Source organism: Oratosquilla oratoria, chromosome 44 (genome assembly GCF_046742065.1).
Source record: "Oratosquilla oratoria isolate Oo_2021 chromosome 44, ASM4674206v1, whole genome shotgun sequence".
In the NCBI taxonomy this organism is placed as follows: Eukaryota; Metazoa; Arthropoda; class Malacostraca; order Stomatopoda; family Squillidae; genus Oratosquilla; species Oratosquilla oratoria.
The window spans coordinates 8376429-8395791 of record NC_134820.1 but is presented as its reverse complement, the minus strand read 5'-3'; the positions used below and the strand labels follow the sequence as shown (position 1 = coordinate 8395791).

Here is a 19363-nt window from a genome sequence, read left to right as displayed (position 1 = left end):
TGCATTTACATATCTGGATGAAGAAATGGTGAAGAAAATTCTAATCACCCTGATAAGACCAAGATTGGAATATGCGGCAACGATATGGTCACCAAGTACAAAAAAAATTATAAAAAAAACTTGAAAGAATACAAAGAGCAATTACAAAATTGGCACCTACACTCGCAAAACTATCATATGATGAGAGACTAGCAAAACTTGAACTACAGACACTAGAGCAAAGAAGAGAGAGAGGAGATTTGATAGCTATTTACAGAATCATGAAAGGCATAGAAATTACTGATAGAGAGAATCTGATAAAATGGGATGACAGAAATACAAGAGGACATGGAAAGAAAATCAAAAAGAATAGCTATAGAAGAGACCTGAAAAAGAACAGCTTTCCTCACAGAGTAATAGACAGTTGGAACAAGTTAGATGAGAAAGTGGTGTGTGCAAAAACAATACATGAATTTAAAAATAGTTTAGATAAAATGAGATACGAAAACGGGACACTACGAGCATAGCTCCCCTTCCCGTAAAATACAACTAGGTAAATACAACTAGGTAAATACACACACTTCAACGAATGGACGGCTTAGAAGACGTTCTGAAGAAAAAGTGAAATTTCGTGGATCCCAAAGCAAAGGAAGTACCTATTGTATTTACAGGGTGGGGGGAAATTGCTCGTGGTGTAGGGAAAGTAAGGAAAAAGGAGAAGGGGAGGGATTACTGAGGGAAATGGAAGGAAGATTGGAAAAAAGCAAATATAGTACCTATATATAAAGGGGGAAATAAAGAAGACCCTAACAACTATAGGCCAGTCTCTCTAACAAGTACAATAGCAAAAATTTGTGAAAGAATTGTAAAAAATAGATGGGTAAAATATTTAGAAAAAAACAACGTGCTAAATCCAAGACAATTTGGATTCAGACAAGGACGATCATACGTCACCAATTTAATATGTTTCTATTCAAGGCTAATAGATATAATACAAGAAAGAGATGGATGGGCTGATTGCACATTTCTAGACCTAAAAAAAGCTTTTGACAAAGTACCACATAAAAAGTTGCTTAAGAAATTAGAAACTGAAGGAGGAATACAGGGCAAACTGCTAAATTGGATGGAAGACTTTTTGCAAGAAAGAAAAATGAGAGTAACAATAAGAGACCAACACTCAAAATGGGATGAAGTAATAAGCGGTGTTCCACAAGGAACGGTTCTGGCCCCAATAATGTTTGCTATATATATTAATGATATGGAGGAAGGAATTGAAAGCTATATGAGCTTCTTTGCAGATGATGCAAAACTATTGAAAAAAGTGAACACGGAAGAAGATTGTGAATCAATACAGAGAGATCTAAACAAAGTACAGGGATGGAGTAGGAAGTGTGGGAAATGGAGTTCAATACAAAGTGTAGTATAATGGAATTTGGAAAATGTAAAAACAGAATAACAGGATCATATAAATTGGGAGAAGAAAGAATAAAAAAAGTGGAAAATGAAAAGGACCTGGAGTCATTGTTATGAATAATATGTCACCTGAGAAACATATAAATAAGATTTTTGGAGAAACCTATAATTTAATAAGAACAATCAAAGTTGCATTTACATATCTGGATGAAGAAATGGTGAAGAAAATTCTAATCACCCTGATAAGACCAAGATTGGAATATGCGGCAACGATATGGTCACCAAGTACAAAAAAAATTATAAAAAAAACTTGAAAGAATACAAAGAGCAATTACAAAATTGGCACCTACACTCGCAAAACTATCATATGATGAGAGACTAGCAAAACTTGAACTACAGACACTAGAGCAAAGAAGAGAGAGAGGAGATTTGATAGCTATTTACAGAATCATGAAAGGCATAGAAATTACTGATAGAGAGAATCTGATAAAATGGGATGACAGAAATACAAGAGGACATGGAAAGAAAATCAAAAAGAATAGCTATAGAAGAGACCTGAAAAAGAACAGCTTTCCTCACAGAGTAATAGACAGTTGGAACAAGTTAGATGAGAAAGTGGTGTGTGCAAAAACAATACATGAATTTAAAAATAGTTTAGATAAAATGAGATACGAAAACGGGACACTACGAGCATAGCTCCCCTTCCCGTAAAATACAACTAGGTAAATACAACTAGGTAAATACACACTTCAACGAATGGACGGCTTAGAAGACGTTCTGAAGAAAAAGTGAAATTTCGTGGATCCCAAAGCAAAGGAAGTACCTATTGTATTTACAGGGTGGGGGGAAATTGCTCGTGGTGTAGGGAAAGTAAGGAAAAAGGAGAAGGGGAGGGATTACTGAGGGAAATGGAAGGAAGATTGGAAAAAAGCAAATATAGTACCTATATATAAAGGGGGAAATAAAGAAGACCCTAACAACTATAGGCCAGTCTCTCTAACAAGTACAATAGCAAAAATTTGTGAAAGAATTGTAAAAAATAGATGGGTAAAATATTTAGAAAAAAACAACGTGCTAAATCCAAGACAATTTGGATTCAGACAAGGACGATCATACGTCACCAATTTAATATGTTTCTATTCAAGGCTAATAGATATAATACAAGAAAGAGATGGATGGGCTGATTGCACATTTCTAGACCTAAAAAAAGCTTTTGACAAAGTACCACATAAAAAGTTGCTTAAGAAATTAGAAACTGAAGGAGGAATACAGGGCAAACTGCTAAATTGGATGGAAGACTTTTTGCAAGAAAGAAAAATGAGAGTAACAATAAGAGACCAACACTCAAAATGGGATGAAGTAATAAGCGGTGTTCCACAAGGAACGGTTCTGGCCCCAATAATGTTTGCTATATATATTAATGATATGGAGGAAGGAATTGAAAGCTATATGAGCTTCTTTGCAGATGATGCAAAACTATTGAAAAAAGTGAACACGGAAGAAGATTGTGAATCAATACAGAGAGATCTAAACAAAGTACAGGAATGGAGTAGGAAGTGTGGGAAATGGAGTTCAATACAAAGTGTAGTATAATGGAATTTGGAAAATGTAAAAACAGAATAACAGGATCATATAAATTGGGAGAAGAAAGAATAAAAAAAGTGGAAAATGAAAAGGACCTGGAGTCATTGTTATGAATAATATGGCACCTGAGAAACATATAAATAAGATTTTTGGAGAAACCTATAATTTAATAAGAACAATCAAAGTTGCATTTACATATCTGGATGAAGAAATGGTGAAGAAAATTCTAATCACCCTGATAAGACCAAGATTGGAATATGCGGCAACGATATGGTCACCAAGTACAAAAAAATTTATAAAAAAAACTTGAAAGAATACAAAGAGCAATTACAAAATTGGCACCTACACTCGCAAAACTATCATATGATGAGAGACTAGCAAAACTTGAACTACAGACACTAGAGCAAAGAAGAGAGAGAGGAGATTTGATAGCTATTTACAGAATCATGAAAGGCATAGAAATTACTGATAGAGAGAATCTGATAAAATGGGATGACAGAAATACAAGAGGACATGGAAAGAAAATCAAAAAGAATAGCTATAGAAGAGACCTGAAAAAGAACAGCTTTCCTCACAGAGTAATAGACAGTTGGAACAAGTTAGATGAGAAAGCGGTGTGTGCAAAAACAATACATGAATTTAAAAATAGTTTAGATAAAATGAGATACGAAAACGGGACACTACGAGCATAGCTCCCCTTCCCGTAAAATACAACTAGGTAAATACACACACACCCAATATTCTTGGCATAACATATGATAAATCTATGTCATTCAAACATAAGGACAAAATGGACACCTAGACTAAATGTGCTTAAATCACTTACAGAACAACATTCAGATAAAACAAAGAAACTACCACTATAGTATACATACCCATATATCAAAGGCTTTTACCCTCTTACAAGACAGGTAGCCAAAAAACAAAGGCATAAAAAACCACTCTCACCCATTCTATCACCACATACTCCACTCCCATCCAGCGCCCTCTCTCCCTCTTATTTTGGCTCCTTCTGGATGATGGATCATTCCTGCATCTTGTCCAATACCTTGGCTCAGAAACAAGACACAGCACATCCACAGCAAGGCTGCTTTATTAAATCAGCGACCCCCGTCTCTGTCTCCTCAAGCAGAAATGGAGAAGATGGGGAGAAATTTCTTTGGGATGTGTCAATTTATTTTTCACATATACTCCCTCACCCCCATCCCCCACCCACTCCCCCTCATGCATCACAGCATCATCCATACACAACCATTCTCCACTCTTCTGACCTCTCCCATCCTTCCTCAACAGACATCCACCATCTTTCCCAATGCCCCTTTTACCCCATCCATACACCTCATCCTTGGTCATCCTATCATGTTCACTCTATCCACCTCTGCCTTCCACACCTCTTTTACTAATCTTTCTTTACTCATTGTTTCCATGTGTCCAAACCATACCAATACTCTTTCATCAACCCTATCTCCCAATTCCCTTTCCACTTCCGTTCTCCTCCTCACCTCCTTGTTTCTCACTCTATCCAGCCTAGCAATCCCTATCATTTTTCTTAGGCACCTCCTCTCATACACATTCAAACTCCTCCTCTCTCATGTTCCATGTTTCTGACCCATACAATGCTGTCGGTACAATTGCTCCTTCATATTGATAAGACCAAGATTGGAGTAGGCTATGCTGTGACACTATGGACACCCTGTATTAAAAAGAATATAAAGAAATTAGAAAGAATACAAAGAGCAACAACAAAGATGGCACCAACACTGTTTAAATTGACATACAAAGATTATCCAAACTTGAATTACCAATCCTGGAACAAAGAAGAGAAAGAGGAGATCTACTGGCCATTTACAGAATTATGAAAGGGATGGAAGTCCTCGATAGAGATTTATTAAAGTGGGATAAAAGAAAAACAAGAGGATATGAAAACTCAAAAAGGATAGTTATAGAAGAGATCTGAAAAAGAATAGTGTCCCACACAGAGTGGTAGATGCCTGGAATAAATTGCATGAGGCAATGGTGTGTGCAAAAACTATAAAAGAATTTAAGAACAAACTAGATGCTGAAAGATATAAAAATGGTTCACTACGAGCATAGCTTCCTTCCCATATAATACAACTAGGTAAATACAATCTCCTCCTAGCATCCATTTCCAAATGTCCATTTCTCATTACACTTTTTAATCCCCCATGGCATTTACTTGCTTCTTTCAATCTACATTCTACCTCCACCCCCACTCCTTTCCCACCACATTTGCATCCAAGTATCTAAAATTACCCACTTCCTCCAATCTCTCTCCCTTAATACTTACTTCCAGTCTACTGCCAATTTTCCCCCTTATACATCTCATCACCTTACTTTTACCTACATTTATCTTCAACTTCCTTCTTTCGCACACCCTACCAAACTCTGTCACTAACTTCCTCAACCTTTCCTCTGATCTTGCTACAAGCACTGTGTCATAAGCAAACTACAACTGGCTCACCTCCCACTTTTCTCCATTTTCTTTAATCATCTCCAATCCCTGATCCACTAACCTTGCATTTACCTCTTGCACCACAACACCAAGGCAACATAACACATCCCTGATGAAGTCCCACCTTTACCTCAAACCCCTCACTCTCTCCATTTCTGATTCTAACACAAGCTCTACTACTCTTGTAAAAACTCTTGACTGCTCTGAAAAGCTTTCCTCCTATCCCATGTATCTGCAATACCTCCCACAGTGCCTTCCTGTCTACCCTGTCAGAACCCTTTTCCAAATCCATAAAAGCCCAAAAAAACATCCTTACCTTTTCCTAAAGCTTTCTCACTAATAAGACCAAAAATCAAGTATGCAGCAACACTATGGACACCCAGTACCAAAAAGAATATAAAAAAAATTAGAAAGAATACAAAGAGCAACAAAAAACTGTCACCAACTCTTTCCAAGGTGACATATGAAGAAAGACTGTCCAAATTGGAATTACCAACTCTGGAACAAAGAAGGCAAAGAGGAGACCTACTAACTATCTATAGAATTATGAAAGGAATGGAAATCTTAGGTAAGAATGATTTATTGAAATGGGACAATGGAAAAACAAGAGGACATGCAAAGAAATTAAAAAAAGATAATTACAGAAGAGATCTGAAAAAAAAAAAAATACCTTCCCACACAGAGTGATAGATACCTGGAACAAATTGGACAAAGAAACAGTGTGTGCAAACATTATTCAAGATTTTAAGAAAAAACTTGATGCTGAAAGATACAAAGACAGGTCACCACAAACATAGCTCCCTCCATATATAATACAACTAGGTAAATACAACTAGGTAAATACAAAAATCTGTACACAACCCCTACCTGTCCTAAATGTACACTGTTCCTCACCAATTACTCCCTCTGTTCCTCTCCTAATCCTCTCAACTTTAACCCTTCCATAAGCCTTCCCAACTACACTCAACAAGCTGATCCCTCTGTAACTACTACACTCACATTTATCTCTGTTTCCCTTGTGAAGTGGAACTATACAGGCACTTCTACAGTCTTCTGGCACTCAACCCTCTCTTAAACAAACATTCAACAACCTCACCAGCCAGTCCACCATCAGTGTACCTCCTTTTATCAGACATTCTGCATGACACCCATTCAACCCAAGTGCCTTACCTGCTCTCATCATCTTAACAACTCCCTTCACCTCATCTTTCCTTATTTTTCCTCCATTTTCCTCACTCATCAGTCATTTTCTTAGCTCTTCCCACTGCAACTACCTTTCCCTCCCTATCCTCCTTTACATTTAGCAACTCCCTAAAATACTCTGCCCACCGTCCTCTCACTGCCTTCTCTTCCATTATCATCTCTCCATCTGCACCTTTTACTTTTTCTTCTCTACTTGATTTGCCTCCTCTTCATCTCTTAATTTCTTTCCAAAACATCTTTTTATTACTTTCAAAACTTTCTGTCATACTCTTACCCCATTTTACATCTGCTCTCCTCTTTACATCCTTTATCTTATCCTTTACTTCTCTTCTCTTTGTACCTCTCATATGATTCTCTCATCCTATTTTGTAACCAATCTTTGAAACCTTACTTCTTCTCTTCTACAATCTTCTTTGTTTCCTCATCCAATTACTCACTACCCTTCTTTCTATTTCCTTCCATCCTCCTTGTTCCACACACCATCTTTGCACATCTTATGACTCCCTCCTTGAACCATCCCCATCCCTCCTCCACTCCTAGTTCTACTCTATCCTTCACTCCCTCCCACTCCTCTCTCAGCTTCCTCTTGTTCTCCTTCTCCTTTTCATTTTCATTTAAGAACTTCACTTTAAGCACCTCTCTACCTTCTGTCCTTTTCCTCTTTCTCAATCTATCCTCCATTCTCAACTTACCTTCCACCAAAAAAATGATCTGATATTCCCCCACTCTCTCCCCTTAGAACATATACAACCTTAACTCTTCCTACTATACTCCTGGTTACACTCTACCACCCTTCCATCCACCACCCTCTCCCATGTGTACTTATGCTTGACTTTCTTCCTAAACACTGTATTTGCTATGATAAACTCTCTAGACACATCACCATCAACTCTCCACTATACTACAGTATACAAACAATACAGTAATGAATTATGTGAGCCCTGCATGGGCCCTAACCTCATGAAACACACCACAATACCCTACAGACTATACAGAACAAAGCTCTATAGGCTCTGAAGACAATTACAGATCACACAAATACCACCTACAGGTCATCTACACTATGAAACAAAAGTCCTCAAAGTCAAGGATCACCTTGACATGAGAGGCACACACTTTCCACAGCCTCCTTAAACACAGCCCATCCACTACACTACATGGCAAAACACCTACACACACCAAAAATCAACACCAAAATACCTATCACACACAAATACTCTTTTCTCTTCCTCCACAACCACCAACACATCCATAATCATATTGCTCATTACTCCATCAACAAATTGAAAGATAACACATTGCTGCATACCAGAGCCCCTGATATCCATCCTTCTGAATCTTCTTTCCCCAGAGAGGACAGAGTCCACTTGGCCAGGCTGTAGTGTGGCCACCATCCAGCCCTTCTAAGTTACCAGAAGAGGCTGGATGACATCACAGATAATTGTCCAGGATGTAAAACTTCACCTTGTACTATACAACACATTATGGAAGACTGTATTGTACACAATCATGCATGCCAACAACACAATATATACTCTATAAAGGATCTATGGGAAAACCCCATTCCAGCCATGGTGTTCCTCAGGGAGATGGGACTGCTTGGCCACAGTCTAGGGAATGACAACAACAACAACTACTCTTGAATGAGTTCACAATAAAATACCAGTAGCTGAATCTCCATCATCATACAGGCTCATACTTCTCCTCCCACCATATTCAAACTAATTATAATAGTGTTGGTTATTATTATTGTTACCACTTTTCAATGGATATTTTTTGTGTGGAGGGCTGACTGGTGTGCATTTTCTCTCTGCAGCGTGCTACCCTTCCTGCATCCTCCAAAGGCAGAAGCAGTTGGATGGCAAAGGCAACGACTCCTGCCAGAGCAGGTAGGTGAGGAAGTAGGATACAGTAGGTAGGCAGGCAGGCTGAAAGGATGGCAGGCATTACGTGAGTTGTTTTGGTGAAGAAAATCATTAGAGAGGTTCATCTACCTGTCCTTGGAAGTCCTGCAGCTCCAAGACCTGCCCCTCATGCCACCCACTCCTTGTCCAATGTACCCTACCCCCCAATCCCTTCAAGACAGTTCTGTCCTATCCCTTTCCCATCACAGCCCTATTGGATCAGTTTTTATTGCCCTTTCCACATCTCTCTTAGAGAGAGCAAGGGTTCAACATCTGTTTTATTCTATTTTTTGTATCTGTTGAGTTAGTTTCCTATTTGCTGAAGTTGTAGGTTTGAAAATTGTTTTGGAGAAATGCTTGGTGATAATACTGCATTGCTGTTTTGATATTGGCTCCTTGGGTTGCTCCAATTGTTTTATAGGGGATGGGTCTATTTTTTATCTTCTATGGTTGTGTGCTTATGGTTTGTGTTTTTGTCTTTTTTTTTTTTTTTTTTAGTTACTGTAGTAATTCTTTTTCTTGTTCTGTGAGATTTTGTTGCTTTTTATTTATTTATTTATTTATTTATTTATTTATCTTATTTATTTTTTTATTTTTTTAAGATGGCTGTCTGGGGTGTACATGTAGTAGGGGTTGTATTTTTTCCTATAACTTCTTGAAATATACTCGCTGGCTTTCTCAATTGCCACAACTGTTTTTCCCACTAGTCTATAAATGAATGGAAACTGATCTATGGCAAAGGTATCCAATTTCTTTTCAATTTCTTCTGTATATTTTTGCCAGGTAGGTAAATGAAGAAAATCCTTTCCACAACCAGCATTTCCCTCTTGAACCAACAGGACCTCTTCAGCACCAATGATACCTCCATTGCTAGCAAGACCAATAAAGAAGGAGTGAAAATGAGGAAGGTAGTAGTAGGGGGAGGAGGAGGAGGAGGAGAAGAAGGAGGAGGAGAAGCTATTTCAACATGTGCCTGTAGGAAACGGCAATGCATGAAGAACCAGGTGCTTGCCCGGGCTGCCTTTGTTGAGGTGGAAAGGTTGAGACAGCAGGTACAGCTTCTGAATATCAGGTGGGTTGTGTCTCACCTAGCCAACATCATGCACTCATGTACTCACATACAGACCCATGCATGTACACAAATTATGAAGGTCACAGCCAGGAGAGTAATAACTATTGATCATGAACCCTGCACATGACCATGGACTATGATTAATTACACATGTATGAGACTAGTTCAACAAAAGGTGTGAGATAGCAAAAAAGCCAGGGACATGGCCTGGGGAAAATAGAGAAAGAGAAACATGAGAAGCTTGCAAACAAGCTAGAAATGACTATACAAGAATCTGCACAGAGGAGGAAAGTAATTTTGAAAGGGATGATATAGATAAATGCAGAGATGAACTTGGTTTATATCTGGCACCTGTAATGTTCCTATTGTATATTAGTATGATGGAATAAATAGCAATGCAAATTCATTTGCAGATGATGCTAAGATCACAAAGGTGAAAAACAAAGACAATTGTAAACTACTACAGGATGATTATTTCTGACCCCCACACCCTCAACCCTGGCTCAACTATTCTGTTCCCCTCCCTGGGTCTTCCTATTTATTCTCAGAGATTTGTGCACCATGATTATGTACTTGATAAAGTTTTAACAAGCAAAAACTCATACTAATAAAGGCTCCATCTACACATGGTATTTCTTTTGATAGACTCAACTATGGCCCTATCATCCCCTGCCTCTGACATCCCTTCCTCACCTCTGATGTAATTTTTTTTGCCCAAGGTACCCCTTAACAAATTGATACATTTTGTTAATCTTGTTTTAGATAAAGGTACTTATACACTACTAAACTTAGTCAAGGATTTGTGATTCTACCAACCAAACTCTACTCCCTCTGCCCCTGACAACAGACCTTGTATAGATTTTGTTCTGTGTAGATTCACTGGACAGTACCATATATACATACATACACATACCAACATCTTCCACTTTACAAGGGAGGTAGCCAAAAAACAAAGGCATAAAATCCGCTCCCACTCATTTCATTCCAAAATACTCCACTCTTATTCATCCCCTCCCTCCCTCTTATCTTGGCTCCTCCTGAATGACAGGTCATCTCTGCATCTTGCCCACTGCCCTGGGTCAAAAGCAATGTAGCAAGACACAGTACCATATATACTTGTATAAAATTAGTCTCATGTGTTGACTCCTGATATTTGGCCAAGATACTAATTCATCACATGCCTTAGATTGACCCCCCCTGCTTTTTAGGGTAAAGGAACAACAAATTATAATAACAGAGCACAATGTAATTCAAAAAATTTACTAAAAATCACCTGTCATACTATAAACTGAGTGTTGGTAAGTCTGAAACTCTGTGTGCCAAAGGCAAAATATCTAACATTTAATATCTTCCATGTATAAAGCTAAATATTCCTCCTAGCCCTTCCCATCATGCATGGATCTTAATATTTCAAAACTATTACACAGTACATTAGCCTACCACAAGTTGGTGAACTTCATCTGCTGGAGGCACTGAATATCTCTTCATTACTAATTGATACCTATTCTACATCTTCACTGTTTACTGATAATAACCAGTAAAATACTTGTTGAGACTAAGAGTTGCTCCTAGCCCTTCCTATTATGCACAGATTTCAACTTAACAATTATATTTGTGTGAATTGACTCAATTTTTTGCCTTAATAAAATCTACTTTCAACTGATGACCCAAGATGGAGAGAACTTACTAAGTGCTTTGACTTATTGGCTTACTCTTTTGTCAACATACTTTGCATATAGATTTTATACTGCTATATGATCCTATTCCGCTTTGGCACATATTCCAGGCTGAAAAAAGACCAAGTTCATTATCTTAATGATAAACTTGATTATGAAACAGCAACAAATCTATTCAGAGCAAGGGATGTTTCCCAAAGGTTAATGTTACACTCCTCAGGCTGACTGAAATGAGCAGCCGTGTAGTTGAAGCTGATCAGCGCTTTCAACAGGAACGGCAATGGACTGCCCTTCTTGAAGTTAACCTTGAGAGGGTTAAGATGTGTGTAGGTGAGTTGGTTCTTTTTTCCTTTGCCCAAGAATGAATTTTTTACTTCACTGGCATAATTTGTAACCTTACTTCTAAAATGAAATTAATGTCTCTGTGAACTTCCATTCTTTCCCCTATTCTTCACATAAGATGAGCTGACAGCCAGTGACTGCTTTCCTCCTACAAGCCACTGACACAGAAACAGCATCACACTATCACAACATAGACAACTCCAAGGTATCTTTTCAGAGAGACATCTATGGGAGGGCCTAAGAACTGTTGGTGGCTGCTGTGGGTCTGTAGTTAGTGAAATTCAAGGCAATAATTATAATTACTGGTTAGTAGAACTTGAGGACTTCTTCACCTAGAGTTCCCTTTCTCAAACTGTCTTAATTTAAGATTCTGGTTATCAAATGCCTCAGAGAGCCTAGGCTGACATGTGGAGTGCAACTTTCCTTTCCTGTTTTTCCTGGGCACAATTATGGCACCTTTTCATGATGTGGAGGTGGGGGGGGAAATTCACTTAAGAAAAGAAATCATATTAGGATAAGTCCCTGTAAAACTCATCTGAATGGAGTCGGTCAGGGATGATGACATGTCCAAACTCAATATATTTTTTGTATCTGATTGCTGTCAGGCCATTTTACTTATATGAGGGCAACCCACTGTCTGAACAGATTTTTTTTTTTTTTTTCTGCTGCTGCCGCCAAGTAATTCATGAGAACTACCCCATCTATTTTTTTTATTTAAAGACCCATCAGTGCTTTTATTTCTAGCATCTTTTCTGTCTATCACCAGATGAATCTATTCAGCTGAGGAATGCTACCCTCAGTTGGGACAAAGATCAGAGGGAATTGTTTCCCAGCCACTCAACTCTAAAATCCATCAACACTCATTTCTTTACATAAGTGTAGCTTCCCACACAGAGTGATAGATACTTGGAACAAATTAAACAAAGAAACAGTGTGTGCAAACACTATTCAAGATTTTAAGAAAAAAACTTGATGCTGAGGGATACAAAGATGGGTCACCACGAGCATAGCTCCCTTCCTGTATAATACAAGAGGCTGGCATTCAGTCTCTGACCCAGACCTAAGATCTATTACACACAACTTAAAATGTATTCCATCAGTCTTTTTTACATAAGAATAGTAGACAAGCCAACTACTATCCTCTTTGTTGTAAAAAGGCTTGTGGTACTTGCCTGGGTAACCAAAGCTGCTCCAAGGGATCGGTGCCACCTGTGTGAAGCCAGTGGCAACTCTTAAGGTTCAGGGTGGTCTAATGACAATGACCCTGCCATGCCAAGACCTCTTCCACACCAGGACCACTGCCACACCAGAAGCATATCCATAACCATATCACTCGCTGCTTCATCAACAAACAGAAGGACAATACATTGCTGCATACCAGACCCCCCTAATATCCATCCCTCTGAATCCTCTCTCCCCAAAAAGGAGAGTCCACCTGGCCAGACTATGATGCAGCCACCAACAAGCCCTTCTAAGCCACCAGAAGAGGCTAGATGACAGCATTGCAGACAAGTGCCTAGGATATAACATTTCATCTCATATAACACATTATGGAAGACTGCATTGTACACAATCACACATGCCAAGAACACAATACACACTCTATAAAGGATTTTTGGGAAAACCATGTTCCAGCCGTGCTGTTCATCAGGGAGATAGGATTGCTCTGCCAGAGTCGAGGGAATGACAACAACAACAACTGCTACCCTCTTACTGGCCATTGACAAAGAAACATTCTCACACTCAACACAGACAGCAGTGAAATATCTGTGGGAGGACCCAAGGACCATTGGCTGATTGCTGTGGTCCCATGGGCTTTCAGTAAGTGGAGCCCAAGTCAGAAGTAAGCGATAGCTTTGTTTTCTAAGGATCAGCACTTGCTATTTATATTGCAGGAGCTTCCAAGTCTCCTGGCCTGGAAGTTCAGCACCCTGTGAGCCCTACACAGACAACTCCTCTGAAGGACACAGACTGGACCAGGAAGAATGGCAGTGGCAAAGAGAAGAAAGAAGAGACAGAGAAGGAGAAGGAGAAAGTGGAGGAGGAAGAGAAGGAGGAAGTGGAGGAGGACAAGGACCATAACAAGACTGGGAAGATCTTCATGCAAAGATGTTCCCATCAGGCCTGGGAGGAAGGTGTTGGGCAGGAAACATTCCTGAAAAAGAAGTGAGTTGCATCACCCCATCATCCTTGGGCATTACTCCATCTTATAGCCCCCACATAACACAAGAACAACCTCTGTACTAAAAGATGTGATGGCCCAGTCAAAATATATTGTCAGACACACTTTTGTTACTGTTTCTGCACATTTGACGTAGATTTCATACACTATGAAAAAATGAAAACTCAATACCATCCTTAATTCTCATTAATTCAATTCTTGACCATTAGTTTCTTTGAACCTTTTAAGAGATTAGTGTCATTAACTCCCTTTACAGGCTTTCTCTCTGCTGCCCAAGATAATATGTGCATGCTTCTTATAGCAAGTATAGATGTTTATGTTGATAAATGCTACTTCTGTGTACTAATTTGTTCATCTCCCTTCTCTTTGACTATCCTGTTTTTTTGTTTGTTTTTTATTATTATTATTCATATCTTAAACTCTGTTATGGTTTGAGCTTCAATTTCTTCCCATGGTATTTGCTCCACCCTTCTGTTGTCTTATTTGGAAGCAACACTTCTTTACATTTTTCTCTTCTTGATCTTTTAAGAGTTCTAGCCTGTAATCCTCTCATTCATATCTTAGAGGCCTGTACAAAAAATTCTCCCATATCTACCTTACTACAAAAATTTGATCCATGCATCCTTTACCTTTCCTAAACCCACTGTTCTTCCCCAATTACTTCTATTACCTTCCCAATCCCCTCAATTAATACCCTACCATATGCCAACCAACTACACTCAACAGACTATTCCCTCTAAAACTATTACATTTATATTTGTCCTCTTTTACTTTGTAAAGCAGAACTATACAAGCACTCCTCCAGTCCTCTGAATCATTCACTTTCCTAAGACACACATCAAACCTTCCTCATGACATCATCCAACCCAGTTGCATTATCAGCATTATCATATCATTATCAGTGTCTTGTGACACCGCTTCTGACCCAGGGCAGTGGGCGAGATGCAGGGATGACCCGTCATCCAGGAGGTGCCAAGATAAGGAGGGAAGTGGGTGGAGGGGAGTGGAGTGTGATGGGGATGGAATAGGTGGGAGAGGTTTTATGCCTTTATTTTTTGGCTACCTCCCTTATAAGGGGGAAAAAAGCCTTTGGTATATGTATGTATGTATCACTTTCAGTGCACTTTGCATCTCATCTCAATAATTTTCTTCTCCTCTCAGTCATTTTTGTAACATCTCCCACTAACACAATCACTCCCTCCCTATCCTCCCCCACATTAAACAAATCTTTGAAATACTGTATTCATCTTCCCTTTATTGAATTCACTTTCATTAACATCTGTCCATCTGCACCCTTTACCTTTCCCTCCCTACTTGGCTCATCACCTTCACTCTCTTCAATCAATCAATTTGTTTCCCCTGGTCTCTTTCTTCGCTTCCTTCCGAAACATCTTTTTATTATTTTCAAAATTCTGTCAAATTCCTACCCTGCCTTGCCTCCTTCACCTTACATTTTGTTGCTCCCCTCTTCTTTTTGCACCTCTCATATGCTTCCTTAGTTTTACTTTGCAGCCAATCCTCATATGCTTGCTTCTTCTCTTCCACAACTGCCTTCACCTCTTCATCCCACCATTCACTACTTCTCTTTATGTTACCTCCCTTCCTCCTCATCCCACACACTATCTTTGCACACATTATCGCTCCCTTCTTAAAGGATAACCATTTTTCTCCTACTCCTGTTTCTCCTTTATCACTCACCAGCTCCCATACTTTTTTGTTTTTATCATTTTCATTTAATTTGTTTTATGTTCAGCATTTCTCTAACTCCTCCACTTTCAATTTCCCTTCACCAAAAAAATCTGACAGTCCCATCAACACAGCATTTTGGTCAGCCCTGTCAGATGCCTTCTCCAATCCATGAAAACCCAAAACACATCCTTATCCTTTGTCAAAAACTTCTTGCATATCTGCCTTATTATGAAAATTTGATCTATACATCCTCTTCATTTCCTACACCAACACTGCTCTTCCCCTTACTATTCTCTCAATTAACACTCTCCCGTATACCTTACTGACTACACTCTAAAGCTACTACATACTTATTTATCCCTTTTCCTTTGTATAATGGAACTATACATGCACTAATCCAGTTCAGCAGCACAGTAATCAATCCATTGTAACTGTTCCTCTCTTTATCAAACATTTATGCGACATCTAACTCAGGTGCCTTAATAGCTTTCACTACTTTCAAGGTTCTTTGTACCATCTCTTTTCCAATAGCTCTTTCATTTTCCTCTCCTTTCACAGATAAGATGGTCTAATACCAGTCTGAATAAAAGGAAATGTGTCACATGGATTGGAAGATACATGCACTAATCCAGTTCAGCAGCACAGTAATCAATCCATTGTAACTGTTCCTCCCTTTATCAAACATTTATGCGACATCTAACTCAGGTGCCTTAATAGCTTTCACTACTTTCAAGGTTCTTTGTACCATCTCTTTTCCAATAGCTCTTTCATTTTCCTCTCCTTTCACAGATAAGATGGTCTAATACCAGTCTGAATAAAAGGAAATGTGTCACATGGATTGGAAGAGGTTGATCTAAAGAATAAGTTATAACCTCTTTGTTATTGAGGCATACAATACCACAAGTGAATAAAATAGGTTGGCAGTGGGCATAATCATAGGAAAATGCCATCCAGTATAGAAGGTGTTTAAGTATTTCTGCTAAGAAATGTTTCCTCCCTCAAAATCTAGCCTTTTGTTAGGGTACTCCATTTCTACTTTGGTATTGTTCTTACCTAGTACATGCATGAGTGCATGCATACATGCATATGTAAATAAGTGTAAAGATCAAGTTTGTAATTACAAACAGCCTAATCAGTTTGATGTTCCTTGCAGACTCAACATTGCTAAAAGTCACATTGAACAACTACAAGAACATCTGCATTTGCTGGTGCACATGCGCAAGGAAGACCTCCGATTCTATGAGACAACAGTGGACAAAATACGTCACACTTTTTCCCCGGATTCTTGGAGCTGATTAAGGTCCAAAGATAGATCTGCTCACTTATGCCCTAAAGTTCACTTAAATTAGGGTGTAATGTCACACTAAAGCTTCAAGCTGTTAGTCAGTTGACCCACCAATATGCAGCACCTAACATCTGTGGAGAAACTTCATCTAATATATGAATTCAGCGGGTGTGCATCAGCATACCTTTCTATAAAGCTTAAATTACTGTGTTAGCACTTCCCATTATCACCTGACCTGTTTAGCTTGACTGAGTGTATGTATATGTGTATAATACCAAGACTGCAATCTTCCTTTATAAGAGAAGAAGAGTTGAGGCACACATCCACATCAAAAGACCCATCCATACCACCCCTCCCATCTCAAAATTTTGGGGAAGAAGGGTTGCTGACTATTACCACACTGCATGTGTTACATGCAGTGCAGTAAGGCATGGCTCATCCAGCACAAGGCCTGACAACTAAAGCTGGTTCAACCCCATGACTTCATCATATGGCAACTTCTCCTCTCTCATCTACTCATCTATAAAGCAGATGCAGGGGATATCTTTTTGGCCATTCCATCCATTTACAATATCTCGTATCTTCTTATCTCTTGCATTCTCTCTTCCCTACTCTTCTGATGTATCTTGAGTATCCAATGCCCTTTGTTCCTAATTCATCCATCTCAATCTATGTCTTCCTTTTAGACTTATTCCACTTCTACTTTTAATACTCTGTTTGCTAGTCATTCTTCAGTACAACACACCATAGAATACTTTTGCAAAACCAGAAATGACTGATTAATGTTATGTTTTTTTTTCTATAGTTGCTGTCCTGGTTACCAAAACTGTAGTCCATAGACTTCTACCACTTCAGTCTGGGTAGATCCTTCAGTTGAGTAAAGTAGTCTGGTTTTATTTAAAAAAAAATCTATCCATTATGTCAAGTCTACAATAACTAACTGAAATAATTGTAACCCCTTCACTTTTAGAGGGGACAGTCCAAATATGAAAATAAAATACCCATAAAAAACATCAAAGACGTTAAAGTGTTGCCAGAGGTGAGCAATATCTTTCAGACCCAGATTCTACTAATCCAGAGATAATTCCAAGATGTGGAAATAGTTTTCAATATTCGTTTGTAATACATTTTCGCGCCATTCTAATTTTGTATTTTTTTCGGGGAAAAAATTCCATTTCCTTGTACATAAATAAAAAGAAATCAATAAAGAAATCTCTGCAGAGAACTAATTTGTATAGTTTGCATATTTGAATTTTATTTACCTAGTATTTTCTCTTTCTGTCATTACTGCTAAGATGAGAGGGAGGGTGGAGGGGTTGTGGAGTGTATTCAGGGATGAAATGAGTGGGAATGATTTTATGCCTTTTACTTTTTGGCTACCTCCTTGTATGGGGGAAAAAGCCTTGGTATATGTCATTACTTTTTGGGACTGTTTTTGGGGCACCCCCAAGGGCCAGAGACACTTCATAAATTCAGCGACCCCTCCTCTCCATCCCTTTCATGCAGAAATGGAGAAGACGGGGAGAAATCCCTTCAGGCTGCGTCAATTTTTTTCTCATACATACTTCCTCATCTCCCATCCCCCCCCCACAATCCCCCTCATGCATCACAGCATCATCTATACACAACCCCTCTTCATTCACCCCTATCTTCTGTCCTCTCCTGTCCTTCCTCTACAGACATTCCTCTCTTTTGTAATGCCCCTTTCACCCCATTCATCCATCTCATCCTAGGATGCCCCCTCATATTCACTCCTTCCACCTCTGCCTTCCACACTTCTTTTACTAATCTTTCTTCACTCATTCTTTCCATGTGTCCAAACCATCCTAATACCCTTTCATTAATCCTATCTCCCAGTTCCCTTTCCACCCCTGTTCTCCTCCTCACCCCATTTTTCACTCTATCCAGCCTAAAAACCACTATCATACTTCTCAGACATTTCATCTCAAACACATTCAAGCTCTTCTCTCTTCCTCTCTCATGTTCCATGTTTCTGCCTCGTACAATATTGTTGGCACAATCACTCCTTCATATAACCTCCTCTTAGCATCCATTCCTAGATGTCTATTTCTCATTACACTTTTCAATCCACCAAGGCATTTACTCACTTCTCTCAATCTACATTCTACCTCCACCCCCACTCCTCCCTTTCCTGCCACATTCGCACCAAATATCTAAAACTATCCACTTCCTCCAATCTCTCACCCTTAATCCTCACTTCCAACCTGCTGTCATGTTTTCCCCTTGTACATCTCATCAACTTACTTTTGCCCACATTTATCTTCAGCTTCCTTCTTTCACACACCTTCTCAAACTGTCACTAACTTCCCCAATCCCTCCTCTGGTCCTGCTACAAGCAGTGTCATCAGCAAACAACAACTGGCTCACCTCCCACTTTTCTCCATTTTCTTTAATAATTTCCAACCCCTGACTCACTACCTTTGCATTCACCTCTTGCACCACACCATCCATATAAAGATTGAACAGCCACGGTGACATATCACATCCCTGACGAAATCCCACCTTTACCTCAAACCATTCACTCTCTCCATTTCCAATCC

At 39.0% G+C, this 19363-nt stretch overlaps 1 protein-coding gene across 1 annotated transcript in view; it reads left to right on the top strand.

Annotated features, from left to right (window-relative positions):
* LOC143022266 (uncharacterized) overlaps positions 1–17973 on the top strand; it is a 72257-nt gene extending 54284 nt beyond the window's left edge. The window contains exons 6-7 of the mRNA XM_076180407.1: positions 8469–8545; positions 16671–17973. Coding sequence (XP_076036522.1) covers positions 8469–8545; positions 16671–16816 — 223 coding nt within the window. The 3' untranslated portion in view covers positions 16817–17973. The remainder of the gene's footprint in view (positions 1–8468; positions 8546–16670) is intronic.
* The last annotated feature ends 1390 nt before the right edge of the window (positions 17974–19363 follow it).